At 49.3% G+C, this 26462-nt stretch overlaps 1 protein-coding gene across 2 annotated transcripts in view; it reads right to left on the bottom strand.

Moving 5' to 3' along the window:
• Positions 1–26250, bottom strand: part of LOC122367073 (neo-calmodulin-like) — a 47959-nt gene extending 21709 nt beyond the window's left edge. Inside the window, exons 1-2 of one of the 2 annotated variants that reach the window (XM_043339855.1) lie at positions 26151–26250; positions 15819–15972 (exon numbers count right to left, since the gene is read on the bottom strand). In XM_043339855.1, coding sequence (XP_043195790.1) covers positions 15819–15872 — 54 coding nt within the window. In that variant the 5' untranslated portion in view covers positions 15873–15972; positions 26151–26250. The remainder of the gene's footprint in view (positions 1–15818; positions 15973–26150) is intronic. The other variant, XM_043339856.1, reaches the window with a different exon arrangement.
• Positions 26251–26462: the final 212 nt, after the last annotated feature.

The raw sequence follows: 26462 nt of genomic DNA, 5'->3' as shown, positions 1-26462 counted from the left end.
AGTAAATACGTTATTGTCAGTTGGAGTACGGAATACATCGCGATTCGGTCGAGAACGGGATGCTAAAATTTGAATAAGCAGCTCAGTGTCTCGAACGCTGAAATTGATGACAGGATGCGTGACAGCGTTGAAATGTCTTTGTCTTTGGTTAAACTGGTTCGTTCGATTTATTATCGGCGGATGCGATTTGAGATTGGAACGTTTGTGAAATTGAGGGTTTAGATTCGTGCTGTACTCACTAAAAGTTGCATTGCGAAATCATTGGTAATATTGCTGTAGGAATTAATTGCGAAGTCGAAATCATTCGGTTATAGAACAGGTAAATACGGTTGAAAGAATGTAATGGTTTAAGGTGGCGACTGATTCATGCAATCGATCTATGAATATGGCTATGAGTTATGATTTTCGACAGATACGAATGCTTGAGCTTACGGCGGAATTTCTCTGTTACTTAGGTGCAGAGTTGAGAGTAGTGGTTTGAGGTCGACGGTTTTACACTTTGCAACTTTAGATGGTCCTTGTACTTTGCGTCATTGAAGTGGCGAAATGTCGAGTAAGAGGTAGATGTAGAATTGTTTGTGGTTAGGACTAATATGCGACTAATATAGGTACCGATCGTTGTGCTTTTGTAGAATAAATACTAGAAAAGACTATCCTTGTTGGGAAAGATTAAATGGGACAGGAATTTAATTCTTAACCACTTACGTTGAACGGAGCTGATGAAATGTCGAACAGGAAAATATTGCAGCGATATTTTACCAGATTCACACTCACTGACATATCCGGTGAATCTACCCGGCCAGAAGAGACAACACGTACGAGCACTGCACCGCGAGTGATGGCGCGCCCATCGCGGCGTGGCCTTGACTGACTGTCGACGCGACGCCAGCCGGCGGCCGTGGTATTCGTCGTTCCCGACGCGGGCGTTGAGCCGCCAGAGGGCGCGAGGAGCAGCCACAACAGGGGCAGTGGGTTAGCCGTAATTGGGGCGCGTGCGGTAGATGAAGGTCACGTATGGGAGCATGGTTAGTTGTGGAAAGTTGCAACGGGATAAGAACGTAAACAGTTAATGCATAATTTTAAATATGACATGCTATTTGATATTTAGGACTGCACTTCGTTTGATGTGCATTGTTTACTGCTAATAGGATGATTTAAATTATATTTTCTATGAAAGGCTAGGGACCCCTATGACAATATTCTGGCACTCTATAAAGATAATTTGTATAGGTAACTAGTAGCCCATCAGAAGCTATCGAACGAGTTTCAAGGAGTCATTTCCGTTGAGCATTCAGTAATTCACTATGATACGGTGGATCACAACCAGACGACAGATCGGTGCGTACTAATTGGTTCTAGATCATCTGATTAAATCAAGAGCGGTTCAAGGTCTGCTAGGAGTGTATACGAGAACTAGTGATTAGGTTCATGCGTGCAGCAGCAATTATGGACTTGAGATTACGATTAGGTTTGGATCAATAATGCGTTTCTGTTATTCGCGTTCTTACGAGTTAGCGCCAATAATTACTCCACCAATATTGGCACAGGGCATTGTGAGGCGCAGACGGCTTGTTTGCCCGTCTCCTATGGCGTAATGTTTACCAGCATGACTGTATGAGACACAGATGCACTTCTCTAAACCCACGTCCAGACCGGAATAATAAGAGGGACACACCGTCACGTACGCAGGGCATATGCACGTTTTCCGCCAGTGGTACCGGCCACTGTTAATTTTCCCGCTTAGGTAACACTGGGTGAGAAGGCAGTGAGAGGTTTCTACGGCAGGGGGAAGGGGAAGATTGGCACAGTGTGCAGTGGAGAGTAAGTTATGCCAAAGGCAAGAAGCCGAGGGTCAGGGGTGAGTCACCCAAAAGTGCGGATAAGGCGAGCCGTAGTGTCCCGAATAAGTCCTCATACTTATTTTGTAAAGGTACCTTAATCGGTACTGGACAGCCTCAGGGGAGGGAAGAATGTACTCCAGGACACGTAAGGCCTTGAAGAGTAAATCCCATGGTTTAAGGAGAGTTCCTGAGGAGAGTTCCAGGATATGAACGGTGGTCCCTGGGTCGTGAACGGAGGTGTTACACGCGGACCGGAAGAGGGCATAGGTAATCTCTCCCGGATAGAGAGATAAGTCGGATGTAAACCGCGTATATGTGTACCATAAGTCTATCGGACGTGTAGTGGATCCCATAAATTAGCAGGGTGGATATTTGTGCAATTATTCTGGACGGCCCTGCGATAAGTATCTTAGTCGCCGGTTAGCGGAGCATGCATATGGATTTCGGAATGAGACATTTATCTCGCCGGGGAGACCCTGGTTTGTAAGACGCCTAACACTATCGGAGGGAATTTCGGGGGCTATCAATTAAATTTGGGTGAATACATGAAATGCAAACGTAATGCGAGCAAGGGTGTGAGAATGACGACGCATGAATCTTAGAATAAGGCCGATAGGAATTTGATAGAATTCGGTTACGGCAGTCGAACAAATGATTCTCGAGGGCAGTTAAAACTAGCAACGCTAATACGAATTAAGTGGGCAATTTTCTTAATGGGAAGGCCAGTATAGGAATGGGTGACTGGACAAATGATCACATTCAATTTATCAATGTAATTACCACCCATATGTTTGGCAGTGGTCATCGGGACTTCGAATGCCCTGTCCTTCACCTGCCCAACTGTGCCGCAAACCCAGCTGATCGGATCCCTCTATCCCAAATCCGAGCAGTGAAGAAGCATCTCGTGCATCATGGTCTATACAATGAACAGAATCATCAAGCCTCTAAATTAAAAAGCATCTTCCATCAGATGTATTTGTACGCAAGGTGGATCTATATCTACATCTCTCCCAGGTGGACGTCATCCCAAGATCTTTCTCAGGATCTCATCTTCATCTCTATCTGTATCCAGATCCCTATAAGGATACCTACATCTATCTCAGGATCTCATCACTATCTGGATCTCTCTATAGATCTATCTCGGGATCTCTTCAACGACTCTCAGGTTCCCCTGTATCACCAGCTCTACTACCGACAGCATTACAGCAGCGAATTATTCTCTCTGCTACAACCAGCTGAATGACAGAGGACCGCAGTATTTGATGAACCGCAAAGAAGATGCAGCTTTTTTATTCCTTCTTTTTTTCTTTCTTTTCTAAATCCCCTCGCTACATTTTTTCGAGCGGCGCCAGTCCGGTAATTGCGTTAACCGTCAGCGGAGCCATCGCTCTCCGGCGCGGACGATGAATGCAAACGGAGACGTCGACGGATTGATTTCCATCTATGGCCGCCGATCCGGGCGAAAACACGCGCCCCGTCTGCCAAGGTCGAGACGAGGCCGACGCTCCGAGCCGGCCGTCCCGAGAGAGCCGTCGGTAGGAAGGGAGGGCCGGTGACGCTCGGCTGCAGGCTGAAATCGCCCACCGCAGCCCCCATCGATTCGATGATTGGTGTAAAATCGAGCACGAGTAGTTTGTTTAGGGTCACGAATCCTCCAAAAGGTCACGCAGCTTCGTGAAGATGCGGTGATAACATTCGCTCTTATGAAACGGTAAAGGAAAGGGACCTAGAAATGCGTTTGTCTGGTTTAATTCAAGGCTAAATAGTAGTTAAGAACATGTTTGTACTGTAGAATGAAAGGCTTCTCGCGCCCACATCTTCCATCGCAAGGTCAACATTTGAAAGCCGCTTTGTGGGCAGCTACAAAACGCTTACCCTAACCGATCCTATGTTGTCCGACAATGCTTTTATCGCGGTGATTTCGCCGGATAACGCTCTTAAAAAGAGCTCGATGGCGTGCGATCATTCGGGTCACGCAGAGGTCGGAAATGAACACTGGATCAGATACATATACCGCCGGCGGGGCGGGGCGGCGCCCAAGTTATAACGGCGCGGATTGCGGGCAGAGCCGCAGTCCGGGCACGTCCGTCCGATGGTCGCTCAGGGATCAGCGAAAGACAGACGTGATGTGTTCTCGCCACTGGATATATTGCCGGAGGCTTTAAACCAATATGCTGTCGAGCGGTCGCCCTGGGTCGACTCATGAATACTGGAGGCGTGGATGTGGACCACGCCAGCAATTTTTTTAATTTGTTTACCGAAAATTTATCTAGAAACGTAATGCTGAAATAGGTAGTGTGGCTTTGCTAGCCTTTGTTGGCCTTTGGAAAACTAAGGCGCCAGAGAACTGACTGCGACCTCATGATGAAGGATAATTATCCTGAAAAACAGCACTGGCCCAGGCACCCAATTCACACCCATATATGTACATAACTTAGCTGTACCTCCTAGTGTCGTCCTTCACAAAATTACCTCTTACCCACTCCAACCTATAGTCATATGTAATCAGGACAGCATTTAACTATGTTCGTGAGAGGCTCTGTCCGACTTCATTGCACGGGGTTCGTAACGCCAGTGCTCTGACCGACCTGGAATGACTCTCTGGGGAGCGGCGACCCCCGCCGAGCGACCCATTGAGAGAGCTGCCGGGCGCCATCTGCACCGCTGAGGAGAGCTCGTCAGCCGGCAGCCGGCCGGCATCGGCCCCCATCTGGCCATTGTCAACAGAACGGCCGACCGTAACGTTTCAATAGCGATTGGAAGTCAAACAGTGCCCCGGAGTTCTGGGAATGGAGCGGTCCCGGGCGCTTTGGTAGACGACAGCTCGACTCAGTCGAACCGGCGTGCTGATGGCGCCGTGTGGATTCAGGCACATTGTCGCAGAGAGGCGACGAGGTGACCTGGTCAGATCACAATCTCCAGTCCAGTCAATGCGTCGCGTTTTCAGTTGAAATAAGTAGAAAGTCGCACTTTTGAGTTCTTGCGCTGGAGCTCAGACACTTACGAAACATATTTTTTGTTTTAAGAAGTCGAGGTCTCAATGATGAAACAACTGAGACCATGGGTAGTCGGCGGGTCTCAAGATATACAAACAACGTTGATAAAGAGCTCGAGACGCCGTTCACCACTGTTTGAGTTGGTCAGATTGCAATAAAACAAAGTAGGGGAGAGTGGGGTAATTTGGCCGCTTTTTTTAGAAAACGATGTAACTAAAAATCGACAACACATTTCTGCATTTTCTCAACGCTGACAGGTGTGGCATACATTTTACTTTCTTGGACTGTAAACTTGAAATGATTGAGTAACTACTTATATTGAAATTGTGGCGTATTACAAAGGTCTGCAAAGCGGCCAAATTACCCCACTAGCAGGGTTATTTGGCCGGGGGTGTGGGGCAATTTGGCCGGTGTTAGTTTGAGGCCATGATTTTTGTTATAGGCGAGTCAGCTTCACATTCAGCAATGACGCGTGTCCTACGACGCATTTGAAGCATTTTGGAGGTTGACTCAGCCGTCACAGGGGTCGAAAATAGTCAAAATAGCTGCTCTAGATGCGATGACAGTTTTTTACGAATAACTTTTGAAGTAATCAAGTTAGGCCAAAACTAAAAGTACCATCGTAATTCTCTCGTCATTCCGCATCGAAACATGTATGTGTTGACCTCGAGAGGTCAAGGTCAAGGTCAAGGTCAAGGTTGGCTTCAGGTCACGTTACCTCAGGTCGCTTGACCTCAAGGTTACGTGAGTTCAAGGTCATCATGTATATCATTCGATGCGCCTTGACGAGCTGAACACAATGAGACCATTTGCGCGGCTGCATCTTTTTTCTGTAAGTATTTATTAGCAAAAAAGCGTTAGGTAACCTTTGATGACGTCACATGCCCTTACAGCTGTCCAATAGGAAATATGGCATCAAGGTAGTCAAAGTTGGTCATGAATTATGTCTTTCATGGTATAATTGACCATGACAACTCGGCCGACCCAGCATAGTGACTCTGAGCGCACCGGCCAAGTTGCCCCGCTAGTCCCGGCCAAATAACCCCACATTGCCATTCTGAAAATTTTTGTCTATAAAGTCGTCATGGCTTTACAGAACTAGATGAAATTGCTCTTGGAACCGCTGAACACCCTCAAAAATGGCGCTTTAATGTTCGAATTCGTTTACAGCCCAAATACTACATGTTATACAAATTTTCAAACGGAAGTAAAAGTTACCATTTTCTAACGTAATTCACCTTTTATTAATTTTGAATAAAACTAAGAGGGGGAAAGTTTTGACATTTGTTCTCGAGTTAGTTCTGCCGATGACAAATGAATAGAGACTAAAGTTATTTCATTCACTTTTATCAGCTTTCGTACAGGTGGGGGCGGCCAATTTACACCACCGGCCAAATTACCCCACTCTCCCCTAGATCCCTTCCCATGCAAGTACACCATAAACACTTTCCAGCAATAGTCTACCAGTATAGCGCCTTTTGGGGCGACTAACGGAGCGAGCGAGGGGGTGAGTCTTGCACGTGCGAAATTCCGAGGGGGTACCTCCAACTGACTTGTGCACGGCACCCTACTGACCGGTTTCTAGCGATGTGCCAAATTTGAGCACAATCGGCCCAGCCGTTCTCGAGATCTGGGAGCGGCACCCTGCACGTGCGCACGTGCAAAATGGGTCCCAACTGACTTGTGCACGGCACCCTACTAACTGGTCCCTAACTGTGTACCAAATTTGAGCGTCATCGGTCCAGCCGTTCTCGAGATCTGGAAACGACCCCTGCACGTGCGCACGTGCAGCAGCACCCCAACTCTGGCACATGGATATGCAGTGCCTAGTGGGTGCCTACCTACATGCCAACTTTCAGCGCAATCGGCCAAGTAGTTACCGAGATATTGCAACAATTACAAAAGTGACACCTCTTCGTTTTGCACGTGGCACGTGCATAAGGGGTCACCCACATGCATCGGGAATAGTCCAATACTTGGTAGAAGGAATGAAGCTACCCTACAAAAATTACCGCATGTAAATCGGTCAAGTGGTTGCTGAGATATAAGCCTCGCAAAAGCGTCCGCACGGCCGGCCGGCCGGCCGGCCGCTCATACTCAGAAATTTCCGTTATTCTACGTAAGACTCCGCTCGCTTCGCTCGCTCCGTAATAACAGTCAGATCCAGCAAGAACGTCAATCTATTGCCTATAAGTAGTTTTCGTGTCATGAGCCCCATCAACACATGATAAATAAATATGAGCTTACGGACTACGGAGACGGCTGGCCTGCGTTAGCTGATCACATAGCTTATCCTAAATTCGAATAAATTTCGAGGACATAAACCTCTTAAGCAATCTAACTTGGATGGCTGCTGGTGTTGAAAATGTTTCCATGTGATCCTATATTCATAAACCTACATCTAGAATTGTAGCCGACTGCTTTGAATGGCCTTAAAACGCTTATGACGATAATCCTGCAATCATTCGGGTGTGAGAAATAATTGTCCTGGCTTTGGACTGCCAGCATTCAATTATGGCTGTCACACTTCCCAGCAACGTCAAATCAAATAGCCTTTTGAAAAGGTTACACTTTTTTTCTTTAAACAGTGCGGGCCTTGATTCGGCGTCAGTTGTTGCTTTTTTTTCTTTTGATATTTTCTCCTGTCGCCTCCTTTACATTGGTTTATATGTAGTTGGCAACTTTATTCTGCTATGCATCTCATCGTGCTGTGATTTTGAGCAGAACGAAATATCGCTGCCTTTCATGCCTCAATCCCAATCCATTTGTCTTTTTCCGTGTGCCATCGAACAGCGCTGCGGCGTTTATTCAAGCAACAGTCTTCTATCGACGCCCTCAGTCGAATGACCCCGAAAGTGAGCCGGGACCGCTGCCGGCCGCCGCCGACTGCCGCCCGGCCGCCGCTCGTCCATTGCCCTAATGGAAAGCCGATGTCTGGGCAACACGGCCGGCGCGTCCGGCCGATACTCGGCGAGCCGCTATTTTGGGGAGTTCCAGAAAAACCCGGTCCCGTTCTGGGCCGTAACAGTGGCCGATATAGGGGCGATGTGTGTGTTATGGGCAGTGTTCACCGTCGGTTACACCACACGGCGCGTATCTGCCGACAGATGGCTCTGCGTTTGTCTCCGGTGTCATCACGGGGAGTCGGCGGAAAACTTACACTGATTGCCCGATCTCCAAACACACAGCTGTCACGGACAGTGAGTTATGTGGATTTATATGCATCGAAATGGTGTGCGGACGTCGCCTTTGTGTGAGTTACGGCATCAGTGTCATGTGCCGATTTACGGAGTCGCGCTGGCATGAGATTGACTGTCTTTTGTGTCCTGATATATCTCGGAAATAAATGAAACTGATTTCGGATGCCAATGATTGTGATTGCGGGAGCCACACGCAGAAGTTTTATTTTAATTCATTCTGCTGAAATAAATTGCAACGATGGCTAACGTATGGGTAGAAAATGGTGCGTTTCGTTTGAGAAAGCAGTCGCTGCCACATATAACAATAAATGAACAAAATTGCTTCGCAAATAGTTATATGCGTACAAATGTTGTAAGGAAACAAATACAAAACAAATACAACGCGTAAATACAAGGAAAATAAACTGCAAATGCCAGATCAGACCCCCCCCCCTAAAAGTAAGTCTGCCAAAAAAACACATCCAGAATATGTATATGATAGCCATAAGCCAGGAAAACATCACATTCCCAGTCAATGGTGGCACAGCCTGGCGGCCCATATGGAGCCACAGACAGCTGTTCAGCAGCGGGTGCCGATTCAGCCCTTTTCCCCGCCGATCGGAGTGTATTTATGTGGGCCTGTCGGCGGTGATCACCCGGTCGGCCGACGGGACGGAGTCTTCAGGTCGATCGCGAGTCAACACTAGATACAGTCTGTCGGCCGGAGTCGCGGTCTGCCAGACAGATACTCCAAGACAGACTGGTACAGAGACAACAGTCAACGTATGATAGTCTGGCAGGCTTTGCTTGTCCTACAGACAACGATCTGTGACTGTGACTGCCGGTGACTTTATGCAGACTATGTTACATGTAAAACTGGCTTACATTCACTGTCTATCAGTCAATATATCTCTTTCTGGCCATGTTTTTCGCATACCCGCTGAGAGATATTCATTAACGGCGACGCGCATGCCCAGCCCTGCCGTACGGCGCTTATATTCCCGAGGATAGATGGCGCTAGCATCGAGCGCCTGAAAGGTATACTGTACCGCACAACTCGAAACTGGGAACGGGCAGGCACGGCGCGGGCGGCTGCTTGCCGATCGCATCTAGGCAATTCGAAACAACGTGTTATCTAATACTGAATGATTTGTTTGCAAAGATGACAAGTCGGAATCTTGTATTGGAGGTAACTTCCTTTGAACTTCGGTTTTCTATCTGACCTTCCCCAAAGCCAGCCCAGTTTTACCACGACCTATGAAAGCCAATAGTCATCCCCCAGGGAAAGGTTTCACGAACGGAACAGGAAGTTCCATGTCCTACATGTGGCCAGTAACCGACGACAAAAGTTGTCCCGCGGCTGACGGAGCATCACCCACTTCCAATCCATTATCCAGATGGAAGTTTATGCACTGCCTTCGAGCGGATGTCATATTCGCCGATAAAGTAGTTCCCTATCTCTGGGCGGTTTTTGTTTGCACCGCAACAAACTCGGAAGAAGTTTTCCACTGAGAACAACAAGCAGCTTTGATAAGCGCCATTTTGTTTGCAGGGAGGATATAAAATATTAGTTCTCAAATCTCAACCCTCGGCCTCATTTGCTAATTGATATTATTGTTTTGTGAGTAATTGGATACAGTAACTACACTTTGTTCAATACTTGTTTAAATTGGTTGCCTTACGATGATGCAATCATGTTTTGGGGACTAAATTGCGCTTGCTGTCTTCGACAGGAAAAAATTAAGAACAGAAATACTTAAAAATCACATCTGAATTCTGTGGCTAGCTTTCTTGTCACAATGAAAAGGCACAGAACAGACATTTTACTACTCGAAAACTCACAATAGATTATGGACCGGATATGTTCGATTTCCGTAAACGACGTTTTCTTCTCCTCCCTTCTCCACCCACCCTACCGGATAGAGGCGGAGTGCTGACGGACGTTTATCGCTAACCATTTCCGATTGACTGTGATTGCGGCAGCGGCCGGCCGCACTCAGGGCCCTATTGTCGCCAGCATAGCGGCCCCGTGTCCGTCTAGCCCATCTGTCAGCGCCGACTAATTCAGTTCCGAGACCAGGAGCACCCTGCGGAGCGACCGACAGGACATCTCGGATGCGCCACACGCGTCTACATCCGGCGGGACGGGGGGCGGGGCGGAGGGGGAGCCAATGCTGGCCTTGGAGAAAAGGAACGGGAGCGGAGAGATGACTGGGCTCCACGGGGATTGGAGGGTGTGGTGATACCACACGCACCTGTGCTAAATTGTCTAGTATAGTAGCGATTGCATGTGGCTGTGGATTATGCTAGAACAGAAAATTGGAGATCTTTAGAGCTTTGTTACATGGCAACTTTTATGTAACAAAAGCAATATGCATTTATTGGCATTGTACGTTCCAGTTAGCTAAAATTAATTCTCATCGGCCGATTAAAATTAATTGACAGCGCCACAAGTAAATGTTACATCATGCATTTCCCGCCAACGAGTCATGGCCAGGCTATAGCGACCCTCTACCTGTCTCACCCGCTTGCCCCTCGCCCGGGGCCGACCGGCCGGTCAAGGTCAGCTGACCCCTGACCCCAGGAGGTAGGCTGGCCCGCCGTTGCCAGGTGGCGGGCGCCGGTGCTCAGGGGCCCGAGGGCAAGCTCGTCCCGTCGCGTCGGCACAAAGATACACACAGGCCGAAATGTTGACATTATAAGAACATGAGCGGCGGCCGATATGACTGCATAAGTGAACAAAGTCAGCATAAAACAGACTTACCGAGTTTTGGGAACGACTGCAAAGCTTCACAGTGACTTTGGAATAGATGCGTAGAACGTAGAGCGTTTTCATTCAGTTGTTTAAGTCCAACCCCCTGAAAATCTTTTGGTTTGGCGAAATTTTGTCCTATTTAGCTAGCAGGACATTTTATGCTTTCAGAAAGCCAAGCTCCAAGTTGGCTAAAAGCCTCTTTCCATTGAGCTTGTGAATATTGTTTTTATTTTTTACATTACATTCAACTTGGATGCTGAAGGGACGCATTGCCATGTGTCCACACCTTTCCTTCAGTACCATGCATAAAATTGCATCTTAACACAACTTTTCAATGCGTTTTTTTATCGCAGCTTTCTCGTCTTTCATTGTAACACTGAGTGTTGCTATTATCTTTGCTGATAAGTGCCATCAGCACTCCCTGCACATCCGATGCAGAGACGAATTGTTTCGGAATCCCTCCTCCGATCGCTGAGCGCCGGTCGGCGGGTCCGGGGCGGGCCGAGAGACCAGAGAAGGAGCGCACCGCAGAGCGGCCCGAATATCAGTCCTTATCTGGGCGGCCCAAATTGAAACGGCCACCGCAGAGAGGCTCGTAACCCCCGCGATCGGATGAAGCCGCGCGGCCCGGCCCGGTCTTGGGGCGGAGCCAGACCACTGCCGAGGCATCTTGAAAGGAGCTGGCAGCCGGGGAGGCATAAACACAGATGGGTCGAATCGGCCCGTCCGCTGCTCGCTGAATACTTCAGAGAGATGCAGCAGATTGTATCAGGGAAATCAGCGACTCTGGATTCACTGAACATTTGTAGAGGACAAATTGGTGCTGGTGCTTCATCTCGCAACTGTGTTACTGTTTTTAACAAGCTAACGTTAAAAAGTGCAATTACTTACAATTTTTACAATTTATTTCCCCCATCCTTAGATAGAATCCGTGCATGACTTATAATAGGTATACAATCGTTCTTTTTGTAACCACAAAAGAAAAGTTACAGATGATTAGGAAATGAAATGATAAAAAAAAAAATACTTCCCACGCTTCCATTCCAAACATCGGGTTGTTGAGCCACTGGCGATCTATTTTAAAAGGCGATGTCCTGACCTCGCCAATGCAATCAGCTAACGAGCCGCAATTAGTAGAAGCGCGGAAATGGAAAACATTTCCGTTCGTGCTCCTTGGATGGGGACAGCCTGGCAGATTAGTCCGTGTCAACATGTCTTCTCGCTTCGGTACCTCCCAACTCAAAAACTTTTTAACTGGTTATTTACATCTTTATTTCATGTATTTTGCATATGGTTAACTTTATATTTGACGGTGATATCATAAGTCTAATAAAATTCAAATGATCATCCAGATGACCTTTACGATGAAATCACTACCTATATCAATCCAGACCTTATATCATTTAAGCAGAGCGTTTTGCGTTTATATCTGCCAGTCTCCTCTGCCTACCGACATACTAAGGGAACATCATTCTGCGAGACACACTAAAAATGCCTCAGACCACTGGACCAGATCAGACACTGAGTCGAGGAGACAGTCGAACCAGCCGGGCGCAGCTGCAGTCCATCGGCCCGCCCGAGTCTATCGCCCACAAACTGTCACCGATAGTTTCGGCGGCGCCCGCAGCGGCTCTATTGATTCGCCAGAAATTTATCCCCGTGCTCGGAAACGTATCAGGCAGCTGGACAAACAGTAGCGCGAACTGATTCTGCAGAAATCGCCGCCTGCGCGCGTGTGAGACTGATACAAAGAGCCAAACAGCTTCTAATAGTTTTTGTTAATTGATCTAAAAAGAAAATTAGCATTCACATTTTAAATATGATGCAATAAGTAATTATGAAAGCACCCTGATCTATCGAAAAAAGAATACTCGTCAGAGGATATAGCTTGGTGTCAAGAATATGTCAACGTGCATGCATTTCCCTAACACTTGACCCAGTCTTGAAAGCATATAACCGGAAAATATGAGAATTGCTGTTTTAGGACCACTTGCTGTAGCGGTGCCTTCTAGTGGAGCAGCATCAGAGCAGCTGTAGAAAAATACGACTACAAATAGAGGGCTCCCAGCAGGAGTTACATTGGCCTGGACGTAAAGCCCGGGTTTGTATGATAATTTGTGCCTTTCTGGCGCGAAGTCCGGAAATGAGCGGCAGAAAGTGACTGGCCCCCGGCGCGGGCCGACGAGTGAAAACAGCTTCTACATCGGACTGAAAGCGGGGCAGATACCCGCCTCTTCACAGGCAGCGGGAGCGAACACGGCGTGGCAACGGCATACCAAACCGCTGAAAGGTGCTCTTACTATGCAAGGTGCTATAAAGAGCGAATAACAAAGTGGCTCCGTGTTTACCCGTGATTAAGAATGAAGCGAGCGAGGAGGCTGGCTGCATAATCATATAAGGTGGCACCTTAATAATAATGTTGAATAAAAGGTAAATACATTACAAAGGGAACAAAAGCAGATGCTAGTGGGGAGTGACCAACAGCCACTACCCTTGTCAGAACAATTGAAAATCATAACAGCAGCGTTTTGCGCATCTCCAAAAGCCGAACAGACAGTATGACAAAATTTTTAGAGAGTCCGTGTCACTTATTCACATTACAAACAAAACGTTCAGTTCGTCTCCTATCTATCTGTGTCACAGCGGCCATTGAGCCAGCACATCTCATTGGGCGCGCTGTCGATTTCATTTCTCGCCTGGCCAGTGACCGTTCAGAGGCCGTCCGTGCCCTCCTCTGCCTGCAGTGGCGGATCCAGGGGGGGGGGCAAAATGGGAATTTGCCCCCCCCCCCCAAACGGCATGATTTTAACATTACGCCTATGGACGATGCATGGAAAGAATCGATAAATTGTTATGGTTTGCCCCCCCCCCCAAAAAAACTCTGAGCTGGATCCGCCTCTGTCTGCCTGTCCTCGAGTGCTGCACTCACAGTGACCTGACAACGCGCGGCCAGATTAATCCCATTAGTAGGCCGCGACTCGCCCCGGGGAGCGCTGGTAGCATCCCGGGGGAGCGCTGCTAGCATCCCAATAATCGCCGCAGAATAGATTGGACAACACCGCCGCTCTATTGGCGTGCGTCGGCGGCGCACACTGCGCCGGGATTGTGCCCGGATGGCCGTGAGGCGGGGTGGCCGCGCCACGCCGACCGCCGCCACCGGTGGGACCATAAATTAGACAATTTCGGCGCGTGATCACGGCAGGCCGCCAAACGGCGAACGTGGCGCATTTACAACTGGAGCCGAGTGCGTCCCGCGCACACTGATGGCGTGGCGCAGATTGACGCACAGACTCTTTTCCGAGCGGTTAACGAGAAACAGACCTGAAACCGACAGCAAGCTACTTTGTGCAGTGCAAAAATGAAAACGCGTTGATTTACAACGACGTATGGTCTCCTGATTTTTAACGATCCAGATCTACTCCAACTCCCTCATTGTAACAATATAATTGAAGCCAAGGAGTTCGAGAATATGCATTGATATAGTAACAACATTCCAGCGCAGATATCTCTTGAGTCTTGATCAATGTCCACAGTTGGTCCGGCCAAGTCATATATGCTCCGATTCGCCGCCATGGAGAGTGTTTGACTGGGATAGCCGAGTCGTGTTTGTCCTGATAACTGTGTCGGAAAGTCGCCTGTGCGGGGAGTGTTCCGACAGTTTGCTGTGCTGACAGCACTGAACACACAGCGGAGACGGAGCTCCGAATTCTGTGTACGGTCAGAAAAAGCACACTGAGCTGGAGAGGTCACTGCTGTCTCTGCATAGTGGTCCGATTGTGTTACCTCGCTACGATTATCATTTTATAGTGAGTCAAAAAGTCTACAATAAGTATGCTAAAAACAAAGAGGTTGCTAATTTTTTGCTCACCATCAAAACAAAAATATCTGAGAGGAAAGAAAGAAGAGAGGTGGGTGCAAGTGAGTGAGCTGTAAGAACATTTCATTTACAGAGGAATTGGATAAAGGTACCTGTTTTACTGCGTACATTACGTATTTTTATGGCAAATAATTATCTGTTTTAAAGCATCATTATTTAATCATATCTTCTCTTCATCACATATTCCATCGTTTTATGGCTCATAATCAAGCGACACGGGACGCCATTGCAAATAGCCGAATCCGTTGCGACCACAGCCCAATAATCCAGCGTCCAATCCCCGATCACGACATACAAATCGCCGCCGTCCAACAGTTTGTCTCCGTTTTCAAATATGAGCCGACCGCCCGGCAGGACACCAACTGAAACAAACTGCCTATTGGAGTTGGCACAATATCCGCCGACGGCATGCCCGCACGACGAGTGACGAGGCGAATTCACAACAAAACGGCGCAGCCTTTTCGGCGGGGAGCCTCAGAAAGTGGTGAGCGCCTCTGGCCGCGGGGCGAGCATGTTGTTTATCGCCCGCAGCGGCACAGCTGTAATGAAGTCTGCTGAAAAGGCTATGAATGAAGCTTTCGAAGAAAATGCGATTTGAATGGTCGCAACGTTCCAGTAAATTTTGACGCGAATGGAATTGTAAAATGGATAAATTCAGCGATTTGTGTGGAATTCGCTCGTGTGAACGATAGACCATACTGAACTATTGTATATTGCGTTGCGCATAGCCTGTTGCGCCTGAATGCATTTTGCATTTCATTCAATAGCAAGTGTTTCCTGTAATTTGATTTATCTTAATACGTATTCAAATATTTTTTAGGCTTCTAAGCCCTTATTCAAGAGTTGAAAACAAGTCACTGAGGTCATTTGTTCAAGCCTTTACTCGACGTTTCAACTTGTTGACAACATCTGCATCCCATATGAACTATAAGCAATTCTAGGTATTGTTTCATCACTTACATTTTACGTTTACTTCGTAATTACCGAGAGCTACGTATTGCACACACACACACACACACACACGTGTGCAAATATGCAACCTCTCGTTTTACATTTTACGCTCCCCTTATTCGAGTACTTTTATCTCCTCCCCACCGCTGCACCATCCGCAGCCCCCGGCCTTACCCGCTGCAGCATCCGCAGCTCCCCCCCCCCCCCCCGCGGCCTTACCTGCTGCTGACGATCCTTGAGCACAAGACGCGACGCTGCCAGCCGGCCGGCCATGGCGACTCCGACTCCGACTCCGACTCCAGCCGGGACTCGGACTCGGAATCCAACTTAGCCTGTGTGGAGTGCGCGCCTCACACCCCAAGAATCGGCCGATCTGGAAAATTTCCCTGCTCTGAACGAAGGCCGTGGGGTGGAGAAGCTTACCCGTATTCGTCGAGGGAGTGGAGTTCGATAATTGGGACCACCTCCCACAGTTGACCCGGGCCTGTGTTTTGTGTGTTGATCAGCTTTGTGTTAATCTGTGATGCGTGAGTGTGCTGATCGGTGTTGACTACTGAGATTCTATCGTGCTTCGTTCATATATCCAGGCGGCATTCGCACTACGCTCTGTGCAATGTTTTATCTACACAAACTAGACGAGTCGGTACTACTGCGGAGACCAGAAACTACTGGTCTATATATCGTTCACTATGACATTTCGCTTCTAGCTATACTAATCTAATTCAACTATGCTACGATCTAACGTTGGCATTCCACTAGGCTATGTCATGCGTCTAGCTATTATCTAATCTTCTACTAAACGTCGGTATATTCTATTTCAAGTCATTGCGTGCATCGGTTCCCATTCGCATTCAACGATCACATACCTACATCTACCAGTTCAGTTTAGCGTGAAATACGCCCATACAAATGTTCAATTCTCTAGGTCCGCCTGCTGCTTTATTTTCGGTCGACAGACTCGAATAGAATAAACGTATGTACTGGGGAGCGTTTAAGCTACTGTTCTACCTCATCTTGTGGCAAAGTCAGTGTCTCAAAACCACCAGTCGATCCCCGGTTTTCCTCTCTTGTCTGTGTTCTGTCCATGTAACATTTGCGCCAGGAATGTCTGCAGCGGCGCTGGATGCGTGGCGCGAGTCGGCGGCGGAACCAACGCAGTGCTGTCCAAAGCGTTCGACATATCCGAAAAGCGGACGGCGCTTCAGCTGAGTCGGCTGCACAGCGGTGTTGACAGCCACTATCCGCGCGCCGATGTATTCTTCTGCCCTTCCAATTCCATCTGAAGCGGCGTTTTTGCTCGGCACGGGCGTTATTCGACTGTTTTTTCTTCTGTCTGCAGCCGCCTTGCAATCAGACGCCCATTGTTATCTCTGGAATGTGATGAATTACTCTGACCACTGAGCGAGAACGAGACGGAAAGGGAGAGAGCGAAAGATAGATAGAGAGAGATAGAGGGGTGCAGTGAAGAGAGAGAGAAAAAAGAGAGCGCAAGAAAATAAACAGTGGATGCAGCTGGGAGACAGTAAAGAAAAAGAGGGTACAATATTAGACGATAAAAAGTGATAACATCTATGTCAATGATAAACAAATAGTGTGGACTGTGTGATTAATGGATACCTACAATGCTAGGCGGCTCAGTATTTGTGAAATACTAGATGTTCATGTTAGACGCTATATCAAAGGCTTAGATGAAAACATCACCAACTGGGCGATCATTTTTGTAAAATAATTGGCTGTAGCGCTTCTGTGCGTACTTTTCTAACGGATGTGCGTAAATCACACTCAAGTGACAAATGATGAAATATTTCATCCCGAGGCGCCCGGCTCACGATGGGCAGTGCCGATGGCGGCCGCACATCAGTCACATCAGTCAGAAGACCACATCAGTCTGTGTGACGTGTGGCGGTGGTGTCGAGCAGCGCGCCGCGGCTCTGATGGCCGCACTATTTTCCCTCCGCCGCCCACCGCCGCCCATCCTCTCTGACCCTCCATGCATCGCTCTTCTCACGGACGCATGCATCACCATATCAGCGCAGTGACTGCGCCCCGGCGTCGCGGCCGACGGCCCGTTCCGTCAGCACGCAGTCACAGCCGTCGGCGCAGCGGCGGCCCACTCTCACCCTCACCCTCCGTCTCCTAGCGCACTCATCTGCTAAGTAACCGACACCGACACGCCTTCTTGCTTCTTAGTGTCAGAATGGGGAACGGATGGGCCGCGCCGCGCTGTTCCTCGTGCCGTGCCGCCCCGCCCCCGTCCGTGCTCTGGCGCGAAAAGACAACACGGCACGTCAGGTGGCTTGTTTGGCCTTGAACGTTGCCGGCATGCTGAAAAGTTGTGTTTCATGATACGGCGAACGTTCAGCGAACGACCATCAGTGGCGAGCGCAGGAAACTTCATCAAAATGGGAGCCAAACACGAAATGTTTGACAGGGAATAGCGCCAGAAAGCTACCGGAAGGATAGCATGTGGAAAGCAGCTTTTTAGAGTTGTATGCCAATAGCATGAAGCATATGATGTTTTCATCAAATCTCAATAAACATAGGCATTTGCATTATTCCAGCGAAAGAATAAAATGGTTCACGCTGAACAATGCAATCCCAGCTGTGTGTTTTCTGTAAACCGTCACCGTGTGGCGTCTGATTGGCATTTTATGTTGTCTGCGGCGGCCGTGTGTGTCGCGCTGTCCGCAGCTGGTCCGGCGCAGGTCGACAGCTCGCCCGGGCGGCCCGGGCGGGGGCGGGGGCGGCGGCGACCCGGGCGGGGGCGGGGCGCGGGTGTCTGGCTCGGCCAGGGCGGCGCAGTCGGGCCGTTCGAGACCCCAGATCGATTGTGCAGCGGCCGGCCGAGCCGGCACCGCCGGGGTCGCCCCGGCCGCCTCCCTCCCGACGAGCTGTTGCCGAAGGATGCCGGCCGCCCCCGCCCCCGCCCCCGCCCGCCGAGAGCGCTGCGTGTCAACACGGCCGCTGGCTGATGCCGTCTCTGCAGTCGGCAGCAGCGGCACGTCCTGCAGCGGCAGATAGCGGAAACGAGCGGCTCGTCCGGCTCCGTCCGACCCGGGACCGGCCACCGGCCGTCCCAGGAGGGGGAGAACCGCCGCACCGTGAACCATTTTCGCCGACAGTAAGTTTCTTGTGGACACGGAGCTGCTTCGGTCAGCCCCGAGGCGCCCGGCTCGAGTCATAATTCATCGCGAAATTGGGTGACGATGTCCCCCAAAGGAGACATGAAAGAAGACAGAGATGAGCGATGACAGGAAGGTAGCTACCTCTAATGGTCCGAGGTGGAGAGCCGTGGAGAAATGGGCGGGAGCGACGAGGGATGGGAGGGGGGAGAGGGGCAGGGGACATTGAAGATACGGTGTATGGCGTTTGTCATTCATAGATGAGAATTGAAAAGCATCGATTCGTTTGCATTTTTTAGGTAGGTAATTGATAGCAACAGTAAGGTCACAAACAGATATTGTAGGCATAATTGGAGTCACTTTTTATCTGTAACAAAATAGAGTTACACAGTTAGACGCTAAAAATATGTATATCGAGCATAGCCACCATCCGCGGATCATGTTTCGAAATCCGGACAGTTTGACGGGCTTTGATTCCTCAAGATACATCTATACTACTATTTGAACAGGATCCATCTGTTTGTTTGTTTGTCTGTCCGCCACGCCGTGTAGTGGGTTCAATTTAGCCGGCCTACAGGGCAGACGGTACGGCGCAGGGGGCTGAAATTTGCACACCTTATAGGTGACAGAGCGGGTCAGCGCCTTTTCTAGGTTTCCACTCGCTGGGGTGCACGGTTCGCGCGTGGGGCGCGCTGGAAGAACGCCAATGAAATTTTGATCGGTTCGTAGATCTTCATTGAGAGCCGGGGTCGACAAACTTTGTGAACTAAATGCATGCCGATCGGTGGCGGGTGCCTCGCATTGAAGGATGGTGAAATTATTGATTTTGATAAATGGTGGCGAAAAAATGTGTTGATTGTCGCTAAATGGGTACAGTTTGCGATAGGAACTTAAAAATGCACCGTGTTTGCCGCAAGGCGCCACAATTATCTCAGGGCGCCATTTTTGCCACAAATCGCACAGTTTTGTCAAATATAGTCCGATATGGGTGCAATTTGGTGCAAGGGTGCATGCTCAATCGCCGGGTGACAATGCGCCGCGTTTGTCGCAATGCGCCAAATTTGTCACAAAGCGCCATTTCCGACAAATACGATGAAGCGTAATGGAATGGCACGAATAGGAGCAGGGCTAGGAACACTTCGTCTTATTTTTAGTACTTATTATTATATTAACTTAGTCCGTGACCTGACGTGACCCAGTGGTATTGGTAGGGGTAGAGGTACGGGTGTTTTTTGCGGCGTTTGCGGTTGGCGGAGGGCGGTCGCACGATGCGGGCAGTTTTCAGTTTTGCAGCGTTTGCGGTTGGCGGCGGGCGGGCGCGCGATGCGGGCGGTTTTCATTTGTTGCGGCGTTTGCGTTTGGTGGCGGGCGAGCGCGCGATGCGGGCGGTTTTATTTTTTTGCGGCGTTTGCGGTTGGCGGCGGGCGGGCGCGGGATGCGGGCGGTTTTCATTTTTGCGGCGTTTGCGTTTGGTGGTGGGCGGGCGCGCGATGCGGGCGGTTTTCATTTGTTGCGGCGTTTGCGTTTGGTGGCGGGCGAGCGCGCGATGCGGGCGGTTTTAGTTTTTTTGTGGCGTTTGCGGTTGGCGGCGGGCGGGCGCGGGATGCGGGCGGTTTTCATTTTTGCGGCGTTTGCGTTTGGTGGCGGGCGGGCGCGCGATGCGGGCGGTTTTCATTTGTTGCGGCGTTTGCGTTTGGTGGCGGGCGGGCGCGCGATGCGGGCGGTTTTAATTTTTTTGCGGCGTTTGCGGTTGGCGGCGGGCGGGCGCGGGATGCGGGCGGTTTTCATTTTTTGCGGCGTTTGCGTTTGGTGGCGGGCGGGCGCGCGATGCGGGCGGTTTTCATTTGTTGCGGCGTTTGCGTTTGGTGGCGGGCGGGCGCGCGATGCGGGCGGTTTTAATTTTTTTGCGGCGTTTGCGGTTGGCGGCGGGCGGGCGCGGGATGCGGGCGGTTTTCATTTTTTGCGGCGTTTGCGCTGTTGTTCGCGGTTGGAGGCGGTCGTTTTTTATTTTTGTTTGTGCGGTGTTTGCGTTTGTCGGCATGCGGGCGTTTTTAGGCGTTTGCGGTTGGCAGTTAGGGTGCGTGCGATGCGGGCGTCTTTTTTGCGTTTTTTTGTGTTTTTGTTTTGCGGTTTGCGGCGGTTGAGCGTTTTTTTTTTTCAATTTGCTTTCGCATTTGCTCACCACGCAGCAAAGCAAGTGGCGCAGCCGCTTGTCTATACTACTATTTGAACAGGATCCGTCTGTTTGTTTGTTTGTTTGTCCGCCACGCCGTGTAGTGGGTTCAATTTAGCCGGCCTACAGGACAGACGGTATATCGTAGGGGGTTGTAATTTGCACACCTTATAGGTGACAGAGCGGGTCAGCGCCTTTTCTAGGTTCCGACTCGCTGGGGTGCACGGTTCGCGCGTGGCGGGCGCCGGAAGAACGCCAATGAAATTTTGATCGGTTCATATATCTTCATTGAGAGCCGGGGTCGACAAACTTTGTGAGCTAAATGCATGCCGATCGGCGGCGGGTGCCTCGCATTGGCGGATGGGCAAGTTTTAATTTGAATAAATAGTGGCGAAAATATGTGTTGATTTTCATTCAATGGGAACAGTTTGTGATACGAGTATCCAAATGCACCGTGTTTGCCGCAATGCGTCACAATTATCTGAGGGCGTCATTTTTGCCGCAAATCGCACAGTTTTGTCAAATATAGTCCGATATGGGTGTAATTTGGTGTCAAGATGCATGCTCAATCGCCGGGCGAAAATGCGCCGCGTTTGTCGCAATGCGCCACATATGCCACAAAGCGCCATTTCCGACAAATACGGTTAAGCGTAATGGAATGGCACGAATAGGGGCAGGGCTGGGAACACTTTATGTCTGATATTTTAGTACTGATTGGATCCAATTATTCTGTGGCCTGACATGACCCGGCGGTGTTGGTAGGGGTAGGGGTAGTAGTAGGGGTAGTGGTAGGGGTAGGGTAGTGGTAGGGGTAGTGGTAGGAGTAGTAGTAGGGGTAGTGGTAGGGGTAGTAGTAGTGGTAGGGGTAGTGGTAGGGGTAGGAGTATGGGTAGTAGTAGTGGTAGTGGTAGGGGTAGTGGTAGGGGTAGTGGTAGGGTAGGGGTAGTGGTAGGGGTAGGGGTAGTGGTGGAGACAAAAGCAGAATAGTGGCCCGGGCTGATCCCAGCGGACGAGAGGTGACCTATGTGACCTGGCCTGACCCAAAGTGACCGGGGCTGACCCCTTTGACCCCGTATCACCCAAATTGCATCCAACAACGCCCTCAGAACAGTTCTTTTTTAAATTCTCTTCACATTTCCGTCCATATCTATGCTTCTAGACGACACATCGACATGAATCAAGCACCATTCGAAAGCAAATTGGCTGGTGCCGCAATTTTTCCTACCACGCAGCAAAGCAAGTGGCGCAGCCGCTTGTCTATATTACTATTTGAGGAGGGTGCGTCTGTCCGTTACCGAGGTCCCGACTTGGTGGTGCTTTGCGTGGACTACAGGCCAGACCGTTGCACTTAGCCCGGTGAAATTTGCACAACTTATAGATCAAGGATGCGCGACGTGCCTTTGAGGGGTCTTTTCTCGATCGGATTGATAGGGAGCGCGTGGCGCGTGCTCAAAAAGTGCAAATTCGCGTCATAGACTTTACATGTATAAATCGGCGTGCGAAATCGGGCGAAAACGGCTAATTTCGGCCGACACGGTTCCGGTCCCGGTGCAATATCTTGGTGACCAGGGGTCCGACCGGCACGGGGCAAACAGCATCGTGTAGATAATTGAATGGGCAATGGAATCGTGTGCGATACAGAGGATAGCACGCGCCACGTGCACCGGGGAGGGCACTTTTGTTGAAAAATTGCGGTTTTTGGCGGATTTTGGAATTGATTTTATTTTTAGGTGACCGTTAAACAGGGCGAGTTGGAACAACGCCTGTTGGCAAGAGAAATGTACCGCCTATCATATAAAAATTGTGAAAAGCTGATTGATCCAAATCAAGGTGGTACAAATCACGGGAGAAAATGGTGTTTGTCAATTTTGTGTCACTTTGTTCATCAAAATGGCTTTGCTCCATGATCTGATGTATCTGGCAATCAAAAATGGCACCGTTGGAAAGAGCATTCAATTCTGACCAAGGTTAAGTCTTCATTTTTGCATGATGAGCAACAGTATTCTTAAAAACGTAAATTTTCCAAACCATTGCATCGTCATTTTTAGCGAAATTCATCGATGGCCCTCAAAAGACTTCACGCCAGTTTTCGAATCATTCTAAAGTAGAACGCATGATAATACGACACGGGCACCTCGATGCGATGTATCTTTTTTTGTTTTATTACAAAATGCTTGGCCGTCAAGAAGCAACCGAACGAAATGGATACCTACCAGCCAAATCGACACAGACCAACCCAATACCCACGGGTCAAAAATAACCCTTCTTCGCGTTGCGGAGCACGCGGGTAACCCTAGTCACCTCCATTTGGAGACCTCCAAATGGATTGATTAGGTGATCGTATTGATGGTCATTCGTCGGCCACATCTTTACGAGGATTCGAATCCTTTACGAGAATGGCTTAGTTCATGAATATAAAAGCCCTTTTTTAAAATATCTTGTAAGAGGTACCAACGTTTTTTATATTTTCAAAGGGTGCTTTTGTGCCCTCAAGAACTTGTCAAATAAAAGTCATGTGAAAAAGTTCTAAAATAAAAGTAAAATAAAATATCTGGAAAAGAAAGCAAAAACATGCATTTCTCGAACCCTGCACAAAATAAGAATAACAAGCATTCGCAAGAGCAAAACTCATTATATATTCGGCAACTTTAAATTAAACTCCAGCGCAAAGTTCCTCGACAACTGAACAAACCCAGTCGAATCCAATGCCTGAGCGAAACCCGAGCAGGTGTTTGAGGCTATCCGAACTAACTCGATTATCCAACTCGTGCCACGCACGGCGCACCACGCCGCGGGACCGGTGGTGGGTCGGGGAGGGGTGCCGGGTCCCTGACGGTCCCACAGTGGACGGTGACGGGACGGGGTGGGATGGTGATGGGTGCGGCTCAATCCAGTCCCGACCCCGGTCGTCCACCAGCCCCGTCACCCCCCCCCCCCCCCCCGCCGTGACTGTCAGACTCTATTGGCCGCACGGGCTCAGTTGGAGGCGGATGGACGGGTCCCCGGGCAGCTCAGGTCGACGGAGCGGGTCGTGGGTGGCGGGGGTCGAAATGAGACGACTTAACTCTGACGGGAGCCCCGGCAGAAACGACCAGTGGTGGCCGAGATACTGGGGTAATGGTTGATACTGCCGCAGTTTAATAAGATAATTACAATTATCTTACATATTAGAAAGGTAACTTCAGCAAACTAGCATACATAGGTATGTAAATATTGAACACACAGTTCTTCAAACACCCATGTTCCTTGTGACTAAAGTCATTCAAGTTGAGCTGTATTTCAGAAGCTTCTAAAAAGGCATCTATGCGAGAAAAAAATCAACGCAAAAAAGGACCGATATTCATCATGGGTTTGTTTTATGAAAAACTGTTTAGTTTAATTCGTTCGAGTTTTCTCATTATATCATCACGGGTAAAACTCCAAGATACTAAAGCGGGCAGGTGAGCAACAATTATCCAAGGCTTTTGTGAGGCAGAAGGTAAACTATTTTGAAGTCTTGCAAAATTATTCCTTAAAAAATTCCAATTTCTTGCAGGTCCAGCGTTCTTTTCTTCTTTTTTAATCAGCCATGGAATGAAATGTTCGTTCAGTAATATAGCATGATTGTGCATTGAATATTATGCACAATCGTGGAAGGCTCGTATATCAGTAATGCAGTGGTCTATGGCACGGTGCTTTCTATCCGTCGATGCATAACTACCTCTATCTAATGCATACGCTCATCTGGGGGCATGCAGCTAATCATCCCAACCACATTCCGTTTCTAACAAGATAACAAAGTATGCACTAATATGGTAGGCGCCTGCAAAGTTGCATGCATGTAGGAATGTGTATTGTCCATTTTGTTCAGAACACAGCACTGTTATCGATCACAAAGGACACACGCAGTACGCACCCCACCCTACGAACAACACCAAGTTGTCAACAACACAGTCATTTTGTTCAACTATTAGTTTCAAACTATATCACACACGTTCAGCTTAAAAACTGTAACGCAGCCATTGGAACATCATAACGATTACGACAGCAGCACTTCTAAACTGAAATTAATCAGCTCACCATTGCCAAGATGCAATCACAATATGACAACACAATATGACATACCTACCTACTGAGTTTCATCGAAGCGCTCCTAAGTACTCCAAAAGTCAAGAACCTGCCCAGTCTCATCCCTGGCTGTAATAGAAATGATACCCAGTCGTTCCCTTCTGAGTGCACCCAGGGGAACCTAAATTGAGATGGAAGAGTTCCCAGCAGATGCATGGCAGGCGGTCGGCCTGAAATCCAACCAGTTGCACAGCTTGCATATAAATCCGAGCAAACTGCCGGGCACACTATAACCCACACGAGTTACCAGGAACTATCTGAGACATATCTGATGTCCATGCGTACACAACACAGACTCTCCGTGCTGGCACATGAGTTTCTCGACATTTCTCCCATGACATATCCAATCTGAATCAGCGACAAACGACTGGGAAGTGCGGCCACGTTATTTGCACGCCGAGAAACAAGCTACCAGAACAGATGCTGCCATACGTCTCACAGACCTCGTAACTTAGGGCAGCAAGGAGATTGCAGCCGGAGCCGACTGGACATTAACTTGGCTAACGCGAAAACATCAACGGTTTAATTAAGTTAAATGCGACATATATTATCCGCATAGTTTGGGGGTCTTTGTGACAAACAAACTTGTTGGGCGGAGCCGGAATGGCTGGGTTTGGGAGGTTCCGCGGGACGCTGAGGCAGGCCGATCGTGGGATGTAGGTCCCGGGGGACAGACACGTAGGAGCTGGGTCGGATGATTCCCGTGGTAGGTCCCGGGGGACAGACACGTAGGAGTTGGGTCGGTTGATTCCCGTGTGACAGATCCAGATTCTCCGAGGGAGGATCAATCAGAGTCGGCTGGGTAAGCTGGAGAACTGTAGAAAGACTGGGTGAAAACGATGAGATGGGGATATGATCACATAGGCGCGATGGATTCGACTTATATTGATGCGGTGGTGATCCTAGAGAGTCAATGGAACCGATAGGTAACCAATCAGATTTACACGGACTTTGTCTAAAGGTGTTAGGGACTCATGCAGGGTTCTACGGGCCCATGCACGGTATCATTGCAAACTGTCCGGAATGAATGGACTGATTTCAGGGTCTACATTTCAAGGTCTAGTCTACAGCCCAGGGTCAGGATCTACAGGCCAGGGTCAGGGTCTACAGGCCAGGGTCAAGGTCTACACCCGCGGTCTACAGCCCCACCTAGTCCCGCGGCGGGGCCGGCCGGGCTCGGCGGCTCACGTACTGCCGGGTGCGCTCGGAGGAGGCTGCTGGGCCGGCGCCGGACGCTGCTCCACTGGCGGCGACTCCTCTCCGACCGGCGCGGCGGCGCGCCACGAGACCCGCTCGGCGCGCCGCCGCACGAATCGATCGCCCGGTCGCAGTGAGGCGCCGGCCGGCCGCCGAGCGCCTGTCGATTCCGCCCGTGAACCGCCGACCTCACCGCTTCCATCTGCATCTTACTGTCCGCAATTTCCGTCACAGAGCACACCCTGTCGGCTCCATGACATTCTT

Source organism: Amphibalanus amphitrite, unplaced genomic scaffold, assembly GCF_019059575.1.
Source record: "Amphibalanus amphitrite isolate SeventyFive unplaced genomic scaffold, NRLGWU_Aamphi_draft 000849F_arrow, whole genome shotgun sequence".
NCBI lineage: Eukaryota > Metazoa > Arthropoda > Thecostraca > Balanomorpha > Balanidae > Amphibalanus > Amphibalanus amphitrite.
This window is presented reverse-complemented; position numbering and strand designations above follow the sequence as displayed.